This window comes from Bombina bombina, chromosome 8 (assembly GCF_027579735.1).
Source record: "Bombina bombina isolate aBomBom1 chromosome 8, aBomBom1.pri, whole genome shotgun sequence".
Taxonomy (NCBI): domain Eukaryota; kingdom Metazoa; phylum Chordata; class Amphibia; order Anura; family Bombinatoridae; genus Bombina; species Bombina bombina.
In genome coordinates this window covers 48,791,895-48,813,211 of record NC_069506.1, presented here as the reverse complement: position 1 = coordinate 48,813,211, position 21,317 = coordinate 48,791,895, and the positions used below count along the sequence as shown (strand labels likewise).

At 38.6% G+C, this 21,317-nt stretch overlaps 1 protein-coding gene across 1 annotated transcript in view; it reads left to right on the top strand.

The window, feature by feature from the left end:
- The window catches only part of PRKCZ (protein kinase C zeta), a 508,310-nt gene that overhangs the window by 388,945 nt on the left and 98,048 nt on the right, over nucleotides 1–21,317 (top strand). The window contains exon 10 of the mRNA XM_053690355.1: nucleotides 8,849–9,040. Coding sequence (XP_053546330.1) covers nucleotides 8,849–9,040 — 192 coding nt within the window. The remainder of the gene's footprint in view (nucleotides 1–8,848; nucleotides 9,041–21,317) is intronic.

Here is a 21,317-nt window from a genome sequence, read left to right as displayed (position 1 = left end):
CCCTTATGTTTTTTTGGGGGTTATTTTTTTCTTTATAGCATTCTGTTCCTTTTATGGCTCTTATTCTTCCCCCCCCCCTCACTTTTGCTTGGCTATACATTAGACTGAGGTATATGTGAGGTAGGGGGGTTTTATAGTGCTCTTGGGGTTTGGAAATCTTTGCCTCCCCCTAGTGGTAGAGAAGAGTGATTCACAGGAGTAATGGATCATGGACTCTCACCATCATGCAAGAAATTAATTTATCTATTTAATTTAAAGTAAGCATAAATTATGTTTTTCAATTCCTCCATTCATTTTGGGAAAAAATTGACAACGTTGCACCCTATCATCTGCAGTACAGCAGTACATGCTGTTTTGCCAGATGAATAAATATAAACTAATCATTATTTTGCTTGCTTTTAAGTGCATTGATGCAAAACTGCTGCCATAAAGTGCTCCACACTCATGCACACCCCTGAGCCTACCTACGTATACTCTTCAACAAAGGACCCAAATAAACAAAGTATTTTTTTTGTACTCTGTATCTGAATTATTAAATAAAAATGTTGGGTTCCATGTCCCTTTAAGATGACCAATGAGCCAGCTTCCAACGTGCATTTTGCTATTAGGCTTTGATCACAAAATGTCCTTTCCTGAGTCTATCAACACTTAGATTGTGTAACTTTGTGTATGCCATATTATAAATAAAAATGTTTTATTAACATTACATTGATTTGTACAATAAATAGCTCTGTTGTATTTATTTTTTTGGTTCACAATGATGTGACCACATTGGCTTAATGTCTGCTTTGTTTTATACTCAGATGGCTATCACTCAAGTTTTCTTAATGTGCCTTACTAATGTATCTTTATAAAGCGAGGTCATGAATCCTCATGTTGAACTTTCCATGTGTAGTCACTTAATATTTATAGCTACTGTGTGGATTCGGAAGTTTGAAATCCTTAATGGATTATTGGAAACAATGGCACTTAGAGCATTATCATTGGTATGGTATAAACAAACATATTTTTTTTCCATTTATGCCTCCATAGATTGTAGTACAATATATGTTACATTAAAAGAATACAGGGAACTTAAAGGGACAGTCTTCTCCAGAATTGTTATTGTTTAAAAATATAGATAATCCCTTTATTACCAATTCCCCAGTTTTGCATTGTTATAACACTGTTATATTAATAGACTTTTTACTTCTGTGATTACCTTGTATCTAAGCATCTGCAGACTGCCCCCTTATTTCAGTTTAATTGACACTTGCATTTTAGCCAATCGGTGCTGACTCATGAATAACTCCACTGGAGTGAGCACAATGTTATCTATATGGAACACAAGAACTAGCACTATCTAGCTGTGAAAAACTGTCAACATGCAGATGCAATAAGAGGTCAGAAATTAGCATGAGCCTACCTAGGTTCATCTTCAACAATGAATACTAAGAGAACAAAGTACATTTAATGATAAAAGTAAATTGGAAAGTTGTTTAAAATGGCATGCCCTTTCTGAATCATAAAGGTTTAGTTTTGAATAGACTGTCCTTTTAAAGGGACAGTAAACACCTTGTAATTAAATATCAGCCAAGTCTTATTGTTTTTTTAAGCCAAACTGCACTAACCATTTGCCTTATTTGGAGGAGCTAATCTGGGCTTTAGTTAAATTAAACATATTGCAAAGTTGGTTAATTGTGCATAACTAGACATTTTATATAAAAAAAAATCTGTTTATTGTATATAAAAGTATTTACTGTCTCTTTAATGTGTGAATAAAACTCACTAATGGTGACATTTTCTATCACTAGCTAGCTCCCAGTAGTGTAAGATATGTACATATTCTTCTTCTTTTACAAAGGATACCAAGAGAATGTTCTATCTGAATCATGCAAGTTTAATTTTGACTTTCTTATGAAAGGGAAATACAAGTGGAAAAAGAAAATGTTCCAATGTGTTAGAGTGGTTAAAGGGATATAAAACCCAAACATTTTATTTTGTGACTCAGGCAGAACAAACCATTTAAAAACAAGTTACCAATTTACTTCTATTGTCAAATTTGCTTCGTTCCCATGATATTCTGTGTTGAAGAGATACCTAGGTAGGCACCTGAAGCACTGCATCGCAGGAAATAGTGCTGCCCTCTAGTGCTCTTGCAAATGTATGGCATTCTTGCAAAACTGCTGCCATATAGCGCTCCAAAAATGGGCCGGCTCCTAAGCATACGTCCCTGCTTTTCAACAAAAGATACCAAGAGAACAAAGAAAAATTGATAAAAGAAGTAAATTAGAACGTTGTTTAAAATGGTATGCTCTATCTGAACCATTAAAAAAAAACTTGGGTTTCGTGTCCCTGGTGCTTGCATGTAACCATGTGTTTAACTCCTGGAAACTACTTAAATGCATAGTTAGTCAATGCACTTCCAGTCCAGAGCTGAACATGACTTATGATTAGTGGTTATGCACATGTATCTCTTGCCATTAAAGTTAAAATCCCATAATTCAATACTGGTAATAGGGCAGTACAAAAGTGCACTAACAAATTGGAGCATGTTCTTATTTCACTTTTATGTCCCTTTAGGCTTAATGTGCTTAAAGGGACATGAAACCCAAACATTTTTCTTTCATGATTTAGGTAGAAAATACAATTTCTCCAACATAGGTGTGTCCGGTCCACGGCGTCATCCTTACTTGTGGGATATTCTCCTCCCCAACAGGAAATGGCAAAGAGCCCAGCAAAGCTGGTCACATGATCCCTCCTAGGCTCCGCCTACCCCAGTCATTCTCTTTGCCGTTGTACAGACAACATCTCCACGGAGATGGCTTAGAGTTTTTTAGTGTTTAACTGTAGTTTTTATTATTCAATCAAGAGTTTGTTATTTTAAAATAGTGCTGGTATGTACTATTTACTCAGAAACAGAAAAGAGATGAAGATTTCTGTTTGTATGAGGAAAATGATTTTAGCACCGTAACTAAAATCCATGGCTGTTCCACACAGGACTGTTGAGAGCAATTAACTTCAGTTGGGGGAACAGTGTGCAGTCTCTTACTGCTTGAGGTATGACACATTCTAACAAGACGATGTAATGCTGGAAGCTGTCATTTTCCCTATGGGATCCGGTAAGCCATGTTTATTAAGATAGTAAATAAGGGCTTCACAAGGGCTTATTAAGACTGTAGACTTTTTCTGGGCTAAATCGATTCATTATTAACACATATTTAGCCTTGAGGAATCATTTATTCTGGGTATTTTGATATGATTATATCGGCACAGAGCCTCATCTTCGCGCCGGTATGGCGCACTTGTTTTTGAGGACAGCATGGCATGCAGCTGCATGTGTGTGGAGCTCTGATACATAGAAAAGTCTTTCTGAAGGCATCATTTGGTATCGTATTCCCCTTTGGGCTTGGTTGGGTCTCAGCAAAGCAGATTCCAGGGACTGTAAAGGGGTTAAATATAAAAACGGCTCCGGTTCCGTTATTTTAAGGGTTAAAGCTTCCAAATTTGGTGTGCAATACTTTTAAGGCTTTAAGACACTGTGGTGAAATTTTGGTGAATTTTGAACAATTCCTTCATACTTTTTCGCAATTGCAGTAATAAAGTGTGTTTAGTTTAAAATTTAAAGTGACAGTAACGGTTTTATTTTAAAACGTTTTTTGTGCTTTGTTATCAAGTTTATGCCTGTTTAACATGTCTGAACTACCAGATAGATTGTGTTCTGACTGTGGGGAAACCAAGGTTCCCTCTCATTTAACTATATGTATTTTATGTCATAAAATTTTTTTAGTAAAAATGATGCCCAAGATGATTCCTCAAGTGAGGGGAGTAAGCATGGTACTGCATCATCCCCTCCTTCGTCTACACCAGTCTTGCCCATACAGGAGGCCCCTAGTACATCTAGTGCGCCAATACTCCTTACTATGCAACATTTAACGGCTGTAATGGATAATTCTATCAAATACATTTTAGCCAATATGCCCACTTATCAGCGAAAGCGCGACTGCTCTGTTTTAGAAAATTCTGTAGAGCATGAGAACGCTGATGATATGGTTTCTGAAGGGCCCCTACACCAGTCTGAGGGGGCCAGGGAGGTTTTGTCTGAGGGAGAAATTTCAGATTCAGGAAACATTTCTCAACAAGCTGAACCTGATGTGATTACTTTTAAATTTAAGTTGGAACATCTCCGCGCTCTGCTTAAGGAGGTGTTATCCAATTTGGATGATTGTGATTATCTGGTCATTCCAGAACCACTATGTTAAATGGAAAAGTTCTTAGAGGCCCCGGGGCCCCCCGAAGCTTTTCCTATATCCAAGCGGGTGGCGTACATTGTTAGTAAAGAATGGGACAGGCCCGGTATACCTTTAGTACCTCCCCCCATATTTATAAAATTGTTTTCCTATAGTCGACCCCAGAAAGGACTGATGGCAGACAGTCCCCATGGTCGAGGGGGCGGTTTCTACTCTACACAAGCGCGCCACTATACCCATAGAAGATAGTTGTGCTTTCCAAGATCCTATGGATAAAAAATTAGAAGGTCTGCTAAAGATGTTTGTTCAGCAAGGTTCCCTTCTACAACCAATTGCATGCATTGTCCCTGTCACTGCAGCCGCGTGTTTCTAGTTTGATGAGCTAGGAAAGGCGATTATTAGTAATTCTTCTTCTTATGAGGAGATTATGGACAGAATTCGTGCTCTTAAATTGGCTAATTCTTTCACCCTAGACGCCACCTTGCAATTGGCTAGGTTAGCGGCGAAAAAATTCTGGGTTTGCTATTGTGGCGCAGAGCGCTTTGGTTAAAATCTTGGGCAGCGGATGCGTCTTCCAAGAACAAATTGCTTGACATTCCTTTCAAGGGGAAAACACTCTTTGGCCCTGACTTGAAAGAGATTATCTCTGATATCACTGGGGGCAAGGGCCACGCCCTTCCTCAGGATAGGTCTTTCAAGACCAAAAATAAACCTAAGTTTCGTCCCTTTCGCAGAAACGGATCAGCCCCAAGGGCTACGTCCTCTAAGCAGGAAGGTAATACTTCTCAAGCCAATCCAGCCTGGAGACCTATGCAAGGCTGGAACAAAGGAAAGCAGGCCAGGAAACCTGCCACTGCTACCAAGACAGCATGAAATGCGGGCCCCCGATCCGGGACCGGATCTGGTGGGGGGCAGACTCTCTCTCTTCGCTCAGGCTTGGGCAAGAGATGTTCTGGATCCTTGGGCGCTAGAAATAGTCTCCCAAGGTTATTCTCTGGAGTTCAAGGGGCTTCCTCCAAGGGGGAGGTTCCACAGGTCTCAGTTGTCTTCAGACCACATAAGAAGACAGGCATTCTTACATTGGGTAGAAGACCTGCTAAAAATGGGAGTGATTCATCCTGTTCCATTAGGAGAACAAGGGATGGGGTTCTACTCCAATCTGTTCATAGTTCCCAAAAAAGAGGGAACGTTCAGACCAATCTTAGATCTCAAGATCTTGAACAAGTTCTCAAGGTTCCATCGTTCAAGATGGAAACCATTCGAACACTTCTTCCTTCCATCCAGGAAGGTCAATTCATGACCAAGGTGGATTTCAAGGATGCGTATCTACATATTCCTATCCACAAGGAACATCATCGGTTCCTAAGGTTTGCATTCCTGGACAAGCATTTCCAGTTCGTGGCGTTTTCTTTCGGATTAGCCACTGCTCCTAGGATTTTCTCATAGGTACTAGGGTCCCTTCTGGCGGTGCTAAGACCAAGGGGCATTGCTGTAGTACCTTACTTGGACGACATTCTGATTCGAGCGTCGTCCCTTCCTCAAGTAAAGGCTCACACGGACATTGTCCTGGCCTTTCTCAGATCTCACGGATGGAAAGTGAACGTGGAAAAGAGTTCTCTATCTCCGTCAACGAGGGTTCCCTTCTTGGGAACTATAATAGACTCCTTAGAAATGAGGATTTTTCTGACAGAAGCCAGAAAAACAAAACTTCTAGACTCTTGTCGGATACTTCATTCCGTTCCTCTTCCTTCCATAGCGCAGTGCATGGAAGTGATAGGTTTGATGGTAGCGGCAATGGACATAGTTCCTTTTGTGCGCATTCATCTAAGACCATTACAACTGTTCATGCTCAGTCAGTGGAATGGGGACTATTCAGACTTGTCTCCGAAGATACAAGTAAATCAGAGGACCAGAGACTCATTCCGTTGGTGGCTGTCCCTGGACAACCTGTCACAAGGGATGACCTTCCGCAGACCAGAGTGGGTCATTGTCACGACCGACGCCAGTCTGATGGGCTGGGGCGCGGTCTGGGGATCCCTGAAAGCTCAGGGTCTTTGGTCTCGGGTAGAATCTCTTCTACCGATAAATATTCTGGAACTGAGAGCGATATTCAATGCTCTCAAAGCTTGGCCTCAGCTAGCGAGGGCCAAGTTCATACATCAACCATCAGGGGGGAACAAGGAGTCTCACTCCTGCCACCTGTCTGCTATCCACATCCCAGGAGTGGAAAATTGGGAAGCGGATTTTCTGAGTCGTCAGACATTGCATCCGGGGGAGTGGGAACTCCATCCGGAAATCTTTGCCCAAGTCACTCAACCGTGGGGCATTCCAGACATGGATCTGATGGCCTCTCGTCAGAACTTCAGAGTTCCTTACTACGGGTACAGATCCAGGGATCCCAAGGCGGCTCTAGTGGATGCACTAGTAGCACCTTGGACCTTCAAACTAGCTTATGTGTTCCCGCCGTTTCCTCTCATCCCCAGGCTGGTAGCCAGGATCAATCAGGAGAGGGCGTCAGTGATTTTGATAGCTCCTGCGTGGCCACGCAGGACTTGGTATGCAGATCTGGTGAATATGTCATCGGCTCCACCATGGAAGCTACCTTTGAGAGATCTTCTTGTTCTAGGTCCGTTCGACCCACTCCAGCTGACTGCTTGGAGATTGAACGCTTGATCTTATCAAAGCGAGGGTTCTCAGATTCTGTTATTAATACTCTTGTTCAGGCCTGAAAGCCTGTAACCAGAAAAATTACCACATAATTTGGTATATCTGTTGGTGTGAATCTGCAGGATTCCCTTGGGACAAGGTTAAGATTCCTAAGAGTCTATCCTTCTTTCGAGAAGGATTGGAAAAAGGATTATCTGCAAGTTCCTTGATGGGACAGATTTCTGCCTTGTCTGTGTTACTTCACAAAAAGCTGGCAGCTGTGCCAGATGTTCTAGCCTTTGTTCAGGCTCTGGTTAGAATCAAGCCTGTTTACAAAATTTTGACTCCTCCTTGGAGTCTCAACCTAGTTCTTTCAGTTCTTCAGGGGGTTCCGTTTGAACCCTTACATTCCGTTGATATTAAGTTATTATCTTGGAAAGTTTTGTTTTTGGTTGCAATTTCTTCTGCTAGAAGAGTTTCAGAATTATCTGCTCTGCAGTGTTCTTCTCCTTATCTGGTGTTCCATGCAGATAAGGTGGTTTTGCGTACTAAACCTGGTTTTCTTCCAAAAGTTGTTTCTAACAAAAACATTAACCAGGAGATAGTTGTGCCTTCTTTATGTCCTAATCCAGTTTCAAAGAAGGAACGTTTGTTGCACAACTTGGATGTAGTTCGTGCTCTCAAATTTTACTTAGCAGCTACTAAGGATTTCAGACAAATTTTGTCTTTGTTTGTTGTTTATTCTGGTAAACGGAGAGGTCAAAAAGCAACTTCTACCTCTCTCTCCTTCTGGATTAAAAGCATTATCCGATTGGCTTATGAGACTGCCGGACGGCAGCCTCCTGAAAGAATCACAGCTCACTCCACTAGGGCTGTGGCTTCCACATGGGCCTTCAAGAACGAGGCTTCTGTTGATCAGATATGTAAGGCAGCGACTTGGTCTTCACTGCACACTTTTTCTAAATTTTACAAATTTGATACTTTTGCTTCTTCTGAGGCTATTTTTGGGAGAAAGGTTTTGCAAGCCGTGGTGCCTTCCATTTAGGTGACCTGATTTGCTCCCTCCCTTCATCCGTGTCCTAAAGCTTTGGTATTGGTTCCCACAAGTAAGGATGACGCCGTGGACCGGACACACCTATGTTGGAGAAAACAGAATTTATGTTTACCTGATAAATTACTTTCTCCAACGGTGTGTCGGGCCCACGGCCCGCCCTGGTTTTTTTAATCAGGTCTGATAATTTATTTTCTTTAACTACAGTCACCACGGTAACATATGGTTTCTCCTATGCAAATATTCCTCCTTAACGTCGGTCGAATGACTGGGGTAGGCGGAGCCTAGGAGGGATCATGTGACCAGCTTTGCTGGGCTCTTTGCCATTTCCTGTTGGGGAGGAGAATATCCCACAAGTAAGGATGACGCCGTGGACCGGACACACCGTTGGAGAAAGTAATTTATCAGGTAAACATAAATTCTGTTTTTAAACAACTTTCCAATTTACTTCTATTATTACATTTTCTTCATTCTCTTGGTATCATTTGTTGATGGAGCAGCAATGCACTACTGGTTTCCAACTGAACACAAGGGTGAGCCAATTACAAATGGTATACATATATGCAGCCACCAATCAGCAGCTAGAACCTAGGTTATTTGCTGCTCCTGAGCTTACCTAGATAAACCTTTCAGCAAAGGATAACAAGAGAAAGAAGCAAATTAAACAGTAGAAGTCAATAGGAAAGTTGTTTAAAATTGCATGCTCTTTCTGAATCATGAAATAAAAAATGTGGGTTTCATGACCCTTTAATAAATGCCAGGAAAATGATAAATGTGTGTCTTCAGAATCCGTACAAGAAAGCACACAAACAAATGAGTGTAGGCATTAGTTATTAATGAACATGTTAATATGTTAAATATATAATAATAAAGTTAGAACGTAAATAATCTCTACACTCTTCCCTTAATTTCCACTGTACAGGACCCCCTTAAACCTGTTATTGATGGAATGGATGGTATTAAGATCTCACAGGGGCTTGGACTTCAGGACTTTGATCTTATCCGAGTGATTGGAAGGGGAAGCTATGCCAAAGTTCTGCTGGTGCGGTTAAAAAAGAACGACCAGGCTTATGCCATGAAAGTAGTAAAGAAAGAGCTGGTACATGATGAGGAGGTATGTGATTGGTTTTGTGCTATTTCTCCTGCACTGGCAAATACAGCTATGGAAACTTGCACTCCTTTATGGCCGTCATGAAATGGTCGCTAAGTGTTATAGCCCTAGTACTGGTCTTCTTTAGTTTCCATCTTTCTCCATCCAATATCCTTCTCTATCTCCCTCTTTCTTCCCCCTCCTTCCCTCTTTGCCCCCCCCCCACAGTTCCTATTTCTCCCTCCCCCTCCTTTCTCACTTCTTGATTCCCCAATTTTCCTGTTAGTTTCAACTATCTCACCCAAAGTTAGGTTTCCATCTCTCTTCTTTTGCTTTTCATGCCCCCTCTCTATCTTTCCATCTCTCTCACCCCCCTCCTCCACTCTTTCTCCAACTCCCCTTAATGTTCTCCTCTCCTTCCCTTTACATCTCTTTTTCTTTTTCTTACTCTCCTTATCTCTTTTTACCCCTCTCCATCTCTCTCTTGCTCTTAGTCCTTCCTCTCTCTATCTTCCTCTCCTTTTGTCTTTCTCCAACTCTCCTTCCCTCTCCATCTCTCTATCACTCTGTGCTTTCTCTCTCTCTCTTCCTCTCCTCTCTTGCTCTTTGTCCTTCCTCTCTCTATCTCCCTTGTTTTCTCTTTCTCCCCCTCTTCTTCCTTCCCAATCTCTCTCTTTCTCTTTGTCTTTCTTCTCTCTCCCTCTCTTCTCTTTCTCCCTCTCTTTTTCCTTCTCCATCTCTCTCTCTTGTTCTTTGTCCTTCCTCTCTCTTTCTCCCTCTCCTCTCTTTCTCACCCTCTCCATCTCTCTTTGTCCTTCCTCTCTCTGTCTTCCTCTCCTTATCTCTTTTTACCCCTCTCCATCTCTCTCTTGCTCTTAGTCCTTCCTCTCCTTCTGTCTCTCTCACTCTGTCCTTTCTCTCTCTCTCTCTCTTGTTCTTTGTCCTTCCTCTCTCTATCTCTTCTCTATCTCCCCCTCTTCTTCCTTCCCAATCTCTCTCTTTCTCTTTGTCTTTCTTCTCCCTTTCTCCCTCTCTTTTTCCTTCTCCATCTCTCTCTCTTGTTCGTTGTCCTTCCTCTCTCTATCTCCTTCTCCTCTCTTTCTCCCCCTCTCCATCTCTCTTTGTCCTTCCTCTCTCTGTCTTCCTCTCATTATCTCTTTTTACCCCTCTCCATCGCTCTCTTGCTCTTAGTCCTAACTCTCTCTATCTTCCTCTCCTTCTGTCTTTCTCCCCCTCTCCTTCTCTCTCTCTCACTCTGTCTTTTCTCTCTCTCTCTTCCTCTCCTATCTTGCTCTTTGTCCTTCCTCTCTCTATCTCCCTCTCTTCTCTTTTCCCCCCTCTTCTTCCTTCTCTATCTCTCTCTCTTGCTCTTTGTCTTTCCTCTCTCTTTCTCCCTCTCCTCTCTTTCTCCCCCTCTCCACCTCTCTTTGTCTTTCCTCTCTCTCCCTCTCCTCTCTTTCTCCGCCTCTCCTTCCCTCTCCATCTCTCTCTGTCTTGCTCTATCTCTGTCTCCTTCCCTCTCTCACCCTCTGTCTTCCATAACAACAGGATTTTCTTAAGACTTTAATAAAAAGCTATCTGGATTAAACAAGGGAATGGCTGACTAAATAATTAAGTCCCTTAAGTGTCCTTTTCACCAATTTTTGTTTGTTCAGTATTTAAAAAGTGAGCACAGTGCATTCATATCTATTAAAGTTACCGTTAAAAATGCAATATTTTCAAGGACACATGGGGTAGATCAGATAGAGGAATTCCAGAGTCTAATATTATTTAAGTTTTAAGTCTCACCCTTGGTACCAATTAAATCTTGCTTTGTGCTGTGAAATATAATTTTCTCTGCACGCTATGATGTTGCTTAGCCATGCTCTGTATTTATTATCTTACAAATAAAGTTGTGTTTGTTTTTCTAAGCCTGAAGCGAAACTAATGGTGCAACTTGGTAGAGTTACCGCTTGACATGTTAATCAAGTTCTAATCTGATATTGAATACGTTACTTGTAAGAAAATGGTCCTCAATATCCCACAAGCGATGTCTTCTAAACAGATAATGTAGTGCGTTTTTTAGAGTTTCATTAATTGTGACAATAAATCTTGTGTTCTTTTCTTCTAAGTTCAAGTAACAGTCTCTTTACATGCTTTTAACCAAGGCGACATTTGTCATTTAGGATTTATGAGCTATACAAATGCTATGCTTAATTCGATCTTTGAAAGGCTTCCAACTTTTTTTCTCATTGTCTAGATAAGTTCTAAAATCCAGCTCCCTATTTAGCACATTAAGGATAAATTGACAAGTGTTAGGCGATTTATTCTGGAGTATTTCAGGCAATCCTTAAATCAAAAAATGTTCTATTTACACTTGTCTTTCATTTGATGCAGCTCTTAATCTAGTACTTGTTGCTGGCAGCATAATCTAATAATCTAGTACCTATCTGCTGGCAGCGTAATGAGGGAGATGGCTCCTCCTTTTACCAAGCAGGAAAGAAATCGGAAGACCTCTCACAACCCCAGTCATTGGCCTATATTCATAAACGCTTGTGAGGTTGCCGAGGGGCCTCTTTGTAAAGGAGAAATCATTTTCAAAATGAATTGAGAATCTCTTTATCTTTTGTTTTCCATAGTTTGGTAGTGGGTTTTCCTGCAGTTAACATCTATAACTGCTTGAGGTGCCCAGTACATAATATCTTGCACTTCAAAGGAAAACCACTAGCAACATCTCAAAAAACAATAATTACAACCACAACACTTTGAATACACGCTAGCAAAGCGGTTTATGTATATGTTTGTCATTGTAAATATCTGCATGCCTGTTATGTTATGGTGAAGTAGTCTTGCTGGATTGAACAAAAGACCTCTCAGTGGGGTGGCAGTGGGCATTTAGGGGGGAGTTCTAGAGATGTTGTCTGGATTTTTCATATATATGTTACAGAAAGAGAAGTAAACAACTACTGAATAGGTTTTTCTTTGGCGGGTTGCCACCTGGGAGCAGCCTCTTTTAGCCCAGTTATGCTTTTCACATAGGAGAACTTTCCCGAAGTATATCAGTCTGATCCCACCTATGACGGACAATCCAGCACTGAAGTGCGAGACAATACTCCTCTGAGAAAGGAATATGGCAACCCCAGACGATAGTTTCGACCTACTGTGGGCCTTATCAGTGAGGTGCAGCCATATTCCTCTAGGCACAATGGGTAGAGAGTCCTTGTCTGGTTTCCGTCCATCACCCTTAGGGAGACATTCCCCATAATCATAATAAATATATACACAGAAAGAGACGCGCTCAACCAGTGGATTTCTCATCCACCCAGCATGTGGGATTCATAAAGAGTCTATGATAATTCATAGTAGATAAGGTTGAAAGAAGACATAAGTCAATCAAGTTTAACCTATACAGAGTCTACTTGTTTTACAATAAAGAAGCTACAAATGAGCTTACATTAATAGAAATACAAATCTCACCCATTTAATACCTCTTGTCGCAAACAAGTGCCTCGGAGTAAACAGAGTGTCGGCCAACTCTGTCTTTGTAGTATCTCATCTTATGGTTGTGTCTTGCATTTTCAAAGCTGATGAGGTTGTCTTGTTTTTCTTTCATTTCAATTTAACAGTTTTCAAGGTTTCCTTTTTGAATATATTGTCATGGATTGTTTTATGTAGTTTTTTTTATTTTTTATTAATTTGTTTGTTCTGTAAAGGTTTTTGTGATATCCGTATACTTTACTGGTTCCAAGCACTGAGTGGTGAACAGTTACTAGATAGACGCAGCTGATTTTAATGGAGAAAAACTAATATTTAACCATAAATATTTACCCTGCACATCACGAGTTTTTGGCCCTGTAATAGCACAGGTTTTGGAAAGCAGTGAGGCCCATTATTATGGCATGCCTCACACCAGGGTTAGAGCGCAGTCTTGTGCTATTTAACCCCTTCAACTTAATATGACAGCCGACATTAAGGGTGAATTTAGAATGCATTACAGCAGCTAGCATTGAAAATGCATTTTAATTTTCCATCTAAAATAATTACAAGTACAAGTATAATCAACATTCTGTCCACATCAAGTGCTGCACACTCTTGGTATAAAGAGTTTATTTTAAAGGACCATTAAATACAGTATAATTGCATAATAAAATGACAATACAATAGCACTTAGTCCAAAATTTTAAGTAAATAATAGATTATTCAGAGACAAATTTACAAATGTACTTCAATTGGGCCGGCCCCTTGTATCATGTGACAGCCATCAGCCAATCACAGAATCATATACATATACACTCTGAACTCTTGCACATGCTCAATAGTAGCTGGTGCCTCAGAAAGTGTGCATATAAAAAGACGGTGGACAATTTGATAATGGAATTAATTTGGAAAGACTCTTAAAACTGCATGTTCTATCTGAATCATAAAAGTTTAATTTGACTTTTATGCCCATTTAAGATAAATTATGTAAGGATAAAGGACTAGAAAAAGGAGAAGATTTGACATTTTACTATGAATGTGATATAATTGACATCTAAGAGCACCATTGCCAAACTAATAAATTAGGTAATCACTGAATACTGCAAGATTTGATGGGAAAGTTGTTTTTGTTTTATTTCTTTGGCTATAAAGGCGCTTTCAAATAAGGTAACAGAATTGTCTAACACAGATACGGAACAGGTCGTATTTCTAGAAAATACGCAATGCAAAAACTGTAGTTCTTGACTATGCTTGTCACACTAAAGGCCCTATTCTAAAAAGGTCTCTGGGCTGGTGAGATTCTATAAGAATGCTCGCCTGTCCTTCTATTTCCCTGGTGGTGATATAAAAAGTCACTTTTTACTCTAAAAACAGGGCGTATACTGCACAATAAAAATCATACAAAACGAATAATTTAACCATACACACAAAAATACCCAGGAAAAATGTATTGTTAAGGTGCTTTAAAAATCGTAACAAAATTGTTCACCAAAAATAGTATTTTATCAAAAACGTAAAATTTGTAAGTCAATTACACAGGAATAAATCACTTTAAATATGCACAGCGTCATTTGTAATTTAAGTTCACTGGATGTGCAAAAAAAGGCATAGTATATGGGGTATACATTTTTATCTCAAATCAAAGCGTAATTCTATATTCTATATTTTCACACTACAGTTCTCTGATTAGTACAAGAAAGGATAATGTATTATGAGTAAATAATCAGATATTTATTCTACTTAATTATAGGCAACAAAATAAAGAATCTAGTACATATACAAATAAATCAGATGCCGGCATCTAATTATAAAAATATAACACTTTGTTCATAATAAAAAATATAACACTTGGTTCATAATAAAAAAAGGCCAAAAAACTAAGTTTAAAAATCGCTAGCGTATTAGACATAGGAGTCTCAGATAGTGAATTTGCAGTGTTTCAAAGTAGGTCTGTGGGATATCAGACTGATTGTGGATCCAGCATCTGTGACTTTGAAAGTACCTGTGCCCTTGCGCTTGATAATGCTAGGTTTCTAAACATGTTGTCTGGGTTTGTTAGATGAATTCTCCAGATTACACTGCGTGTATGGACGCTGGGTTATCTGAAAACTCGTTAGTTGCAGTATAGAGAAATGTCCCGATCACATGACTTCTGTTCCTCTTTTCCAATTCCAAAGTGTTTCTTTGCCCCCGTCCTGCTCTTACTGACTAACAACTTCTCTTATGAATGTTTAGTGAGCAAATATACGCGTTTCTGATTTGCTGCTATAATCCTGTTAAAAGGATAGCTTTGTTAAAACACATACACACACACTTACACACACACTGTATTTATATGTATATTATCTATAGACTTTGGTTAATGAAAGTAAATTAAATCCAATAAAGTGTTTGGGCCTGAGAATCCTCCTCTGTCACAGAGTCTCACCCACTTAAGGTGCAATATTTCTATTTCTGCTGAGGGTAGCTAAATAACCCCAGATCAAGCCACACAGAAATGTAAGGACCATGTGTAATAAAAAATAATATTCATAACAGGGGTTATAACACACCAGGACCAATGATAGTCATACATTTAGTGTATTGTAGGAAGTGTTACTGCCCATTACTAAAGGATCTCACTATCCTTCTAACCAGAAGTGTTTCTGTTCTCTGTCCAGAGGGAACTTAGTTCCTCCTGCAAAAATAGTGCAGGAACTCCATTCCCATGCGTTCCCGTCTGACTTGACCCCTTTTTATACCCCAGTTCTAAGCTTGTATCTGGTGCTTACATTTAAGCACAACTGGAGGTCATTTTTAGTGAGAATCCCACACAATCTCTCACTTCTTCTCTTTCTCTCTTCTCTCTTTATTCTCTTTTCTCTCTTTCTTGCTCCTCTCTCTTCTCTCCTCTCTCTCTCTTTCTCCCTCTCTCTCTTTTAGCAGAGTAAGCAAATTCAAACTATGCCATTATTTTATGAATATATCATGACGTGAGAAATTAAAAAAAATGTGTGAAAAAAATGATATTTTTTAAGGAAGTTGTAATGAACAAGGTTGTAAAAATAGATTGTGAGTTTATTTTAGTACTTTAGTCAAATGAGGACGGTTATATCTTCATATAAATAAGATAAATTAATATAACTTTTTAACTGCACATAATGGCTCCCAGGAGCCTCTACTCAAATAAGTAGATATTTATTTACACTGAATGATCACTATTACCATTGGATATTTTAATCTATATATATTTACTTTATTTTAAAGAGCGTCTTCTTGGCTTTAAAACATGGGGTCTAGGATGATTCTACACCTTAAGGTATCTGAGACTGAGGGGTCTGTATACTTGCCCCCATCTAGTTCTCTTCTGCCTACAGCAGCCCCTCTCTTTGGGGTTTCAGGGGTTTGGTGATGCCATGTGATCACCGGCATGCCCATATTTCCCTGTCAATGCCAAACTGCTTAGCCGCCTTGGGAATGGCCTTAAGTGCAGGGGGGGCATGACCAGCTCAGAAAGCGCCCGCACCACAGATGATTACAGGCATTGTGCAAATAATGAAAACCATGTGTCACCAACCTCACTTAAAGTGAATGTAAATTTTGATGCTAAAGTGCCCGTTTTTTTTAAATTTAATTAAAAACAGGGGCACTTTAAGTCATCAAAATGTACATTTCACTCCTGTTGTGAAAAAAAACTTACCTTTTAATCTTGACAGCAGCTCCAGCTTCCTCCACCCGTCGCAAAGCCTCTGCCTGGGTCTAAAATGAGGCATCCGGCTTCCTCCAATCACGGTGTTGAATCAGACACAGATTCCCCTGGGGGGTAAGCCGTGATTGTAGGATGACCTATCCATCATTTCTGACATCAGAAATGGCTTGCGACGACTGGAGGAAGCTGGAACTGCTGTCAAGTTTAAAAGGTAAGTTTTTTTTCACAAGGAGTGAAATGTAAATTTTGATGAATTAAAGTGCCCCTGTTTTTAATGGAATTTTTAAAAACCGGGCACTTTAGCATCAAAATTTACATTCACTTTAAAGCTTTAAACACATGAATAATAATAATATATTTCAATAAAAATAAATGGCCAGTGGCACAAGGTCGTATTTAGTTAGGCTGCTGGATACACTCTATCTTCTCCATCTCAGAGGACACTTGTGACCGTCTTGTTTGCCCACCGACCAGAAGACACTAAAGCTCACATTCTTAGTTCTGCTTTTTTTTCCCCAGGGAACATAAAACCTAGTGCAGAGGGCCGTCAGTTGGCTTTTCCTGTATCTGCATTTTTGCTTATGTTTTCATCTATCATTCCCTTTCTATTTACGTACATCTATGCACTGTATTCTTTCAATAAGCGGAATATGATTTAGGTGCCACTGTGAGTTTTGTACACTTTTTACTGCTGCAGATTGTTTTAAAGGCATAGTAAACCCATTTTTTTTTCTTTCATGATTCAGATAGAGCATGCCCTTTTAAGCAACTTTCAAATTCACTCCTATTATCAGTTTTTCTTCTCTTGCCATCTTTATTTGAAAAAGCAGGAATCTAAGCTAATGAGCCAGCCCATTTTTGGTTCAGCACCCTGGATAGTGCTTGCTATTTGGTGGCTACATTTACCCATCAATCAGCAAGCGCAATCCAGGTGCTGAAACAAAAATGGGCCGACTTCTAAGCTTACATTCTTGCTTTTCAAATAAAGATAGCAAGAGAACAAAGAAAATTTGATAATAGGAGTAAATTAGAAAGTTGCTTACAATTGCATGCTTTATCTAAATCCTGAAAGAAAAAGTGTGGGTTTACTATCCCTTTAAGTCACTTGCACAGGCAGTTTTTGGTTGTTCAGCAGCTAAATGATATTTCTCCCTCGAGACTCAGCCTGAAACTTGCCAATAAGTGATTGTGGGCAGAGTCACGGAACTTAAACACGCTACATCTGTCATTCAGCTAGTTTACTACTAACGGCATGCTGGGAGCAGCCACTTCACACTTTTTAGCAATGTCACAATTTCCTTATTCTGTAATCGTTGCTCCGTTCTCTGTATATCTTGCACTCTGTGTAGTATTTAGATTAGGGTTAATAATTCATATTTGTATCTGCTGCTGTTTCCCATTAGGAGATGTCTCTAGAGCAAGAATTACAGGGTCTAGAGACCACAGCAGGACCACGGGTTGTTATGAAGGAAAGAAATGTACTGAATATTTTAACCATTTTTACTGTGCATCATATAAAGCAAAACAGAAAGACTTGTTGCCACATAAGCTATACGTATTGCTACATAAACTATACGCATTGCTGCATAAACTATACGTATTGCTACATAAACTATACGTATTGTTACATAAGCTATACGTATTGCTGCATAAACTATACGTATTGTTACATAAACTATACGTATTGTTACATAAACTATACATATTGTTACATAAACTATACGTATTGCTGCATAAACTATACGTATTTCTACATAAGCTATACGTATTGCTGCATAAACTGTACGTATTGCTACATAAACTATACGTATTGCTACATAAACTATACGTATTGCTACATAAACTATACGTATTGCTACATAAACTATACGTATTGTTACATAAGCTATACGTATTGCTGCATAAACTATACGTATTGTTACATAAACTATACGTATTGTTACATAAACTATACATATTGTTACATAAACTATACGTATTGCTGCATAAACTATACGTATTTCTACATAAGCTATACGTATTGCTGCATAAACTGTACGTATTGCTACATAAACTATACGTATTGCTGCATAAACTGTACGTATTGCTACATAAACTATACGTATTACTGCATAAACTATACGTATTGCTACATAAACTATACGTATTGTTACATAAGCTATACGTATTGCTACATAAACTATACGTATTGTTACATAAACTATACGTATTGCTACATAAACTATACGTATTGTTACATAAACTATACGTATTGTTACATAAACTATACGTATTGTTACATAAACTATACGTATTGTTACATAAACTATACGTATTGCTGCATAAACTGTACGTATTGCTACATAAGCTATACGTATTGCTGCATAAACTATACGTATTGCTACATAAGCTATACGTATTGCTGCATAAACTATACGTATTGCTACATAAACTATACGTATTGCTGCATAAACTATACATATTGCTACATAAGCTATACGTATTGCTGCATAAACTATACGTATTGCTACATAAACTATACGTATTGCTGCATAAATTATACGTATTGCTACATAAGCTATACGTATTGCTGCATAAACTATACGTATTGCTATATAAACTATACGTATTGCTACATAAACTATACGTATTGCTACATAAACTATACGTATTGCTGCATAAACTATACGCATTGCTACATAAGCTATACGTATTGCTGCATAAACTATACGTATTGCTACATAAGCTATACGTATTGCTGCATAAACTATACGTATTGCTGCATAAACTATACGTATTGCTACATAAGCTATACATATTGCTGCATAAACTGTACGTATTGCTACATAAGCTATACGTATTGCTGCATAAACTATATGTATTGCTACATAAACTTATACGTATTGCTACATAAGCTATACGTATTGCTGCATAAACTGTACGTATTACTACATAAACTATACGTATTGCTACATAAGCTATACGTATTGCTGCATAAACTGTACGTATTACTACATAAACTATATGTATTTCTGCATAAACTATACATATTACTACGTAAACTATATGTATTGCTGCATAAACTATACCTATGGTTACATAAACTATACGTATTGCTGCATAAACTATACGTAAACTATACGTATTTCTGCATAAACTATATGTATTACTACATAAACTATACGTATTGCTACATAAATTATACATATTGCTACATAAACTATACGTATTGCTGCATAAACTATATGTATTGCTACATAAACTATATGTATTACTGCATAAACTATACATATTGCTACATAAATAAACTATACGTGTTGCTACGTAAACTATACGTGTTGCTACATAAACTATACGTATTGCTGCATTAACTATACATATTGCTACATAAGCTATACGTATTGCTGCATAAACTATACGTATTGCTACATAAACTATACATATTGCTACATAAGCTATATGTATTGCTACATAAACTATATGTATTGCTACCTAAATAAACTATACGTATTGCTACATAAGCTATATGTATTGCTACATAAACTATACATATTGCTACATAAGCTATATGTATTACTACATAAACTATACGTATTGCTACCTAAATAAACTATACGTATTGCTACATAAGCTATATTTATTGCTGCATTAACTATACATATTGCTACATAAGCTATATGTATTGCTACATAAACTATATGTATTGCTACCTAAATAAACTATACGTATTGCTACATAAGCTATATTTATTGCTGCATTAACTATACATATTGCTACATAAATGATACGTATTCCTTAAAGGGACATAAAACACCATGCAAGATTTTTCTGCACTCTTTTATTTAATTACCATACTAGGCAGGTGTGAAATGTTTTGAATATATTAACACCTTGTTTATTGCAATTCTTTTTTAATAGCTAAACTCCATCAACCACTTGCCTTGTTTGGAGGAGACCATATGAACTTGTTACTGAAGTAGACAAAGTTAGCTACTGTTAGCAAACTAACCATTGTTTTGTAGTTCCTTATTTTAGCTCCACTGATGCCAGTTAGGGACAGATATGTGTCAGGGTTAAGCTTGTGAAGCCTAAAGTGTGCTCTTCCGTTTCTCAGAAATGGAAAAATTCTCAATTTCTTTCATGTAATTGGCAAGAGTCCATGAGCTAGTCACGTATGGGATATACAATCCTACCAGGAGGGGCAAAGTTTACCAAACCTCAAAATGCCTATAAATACACCCCTCACCACACCCACAATTCAGTTTTACAAACTTTGCCTCCTATGGAGGTGGTGAAGTAAGTTTGTGCTTGATTTTCTTCTGTGATATGCGCTTCTCAGCATTTTGAAGCCCGATTCCTCTCAGAGTACAGTGAATGTCAGAGGGACGTGAAGGGAGTATCATCTATTGAATTCTATGGGTTTCCTCGTGGGAAATCTTTTCATAGGTTCTCTGTTATCGGTCGTAGAGATTCATCTCCTACTTCCCTTTTCAGATAGACGATATACTCTCATATTCCACTACCTCTACTGATAACTGTTTCAGTACTGGTTTGGCTATCTGCTATATGTGGATGGGTGTCTTTCGGTAAGTATGTTTTTATTTCTTAAAGACACTCTCAGCTATGGTTTGGCACTTTATGTATTAATGTAAAGTTCTAAATATATGTATTGTACTTATATTTGCCATGAGTCAGGTTTATGTATATTTCCTTTTGCAGACTATCAGTTTCAAAATTGGGAAAAACATATTTGGAAGTTTTTTTTTCTTACCTGGGGTATAGTCTTTTCTTCAAAATTGACTGTTTTCATTAATTTTCGCAGGCAAAATTTAGGCTCGCGAGGCTGCAAAATGCTGATATTTATTGCGTCATTCTTGGCGCAATAATTTTTTGGGCGCGAAGGTACATTCAGTGATGCAAATTCGTCATTTCCGGTGTCTTAGTTGACTCCAGGTTTCCTTGCACAAGGTTGCGACCGCTATGACGCGAGTTGCGTCATTTCCGGATGTTGTTAGCGCCAAAAAAAATTGTTTTGCGTTACGCATCATACTTGCGCCATATAATTTTATTATTTAAACCCCACTTCCTCTTGCCTTTTTCTATGCTCAGAGGGCTATGCTGTTTGCATTTTTTTCACATTCCTGAAACTGCCATATAAGGAAATTGATAATTTTGCTT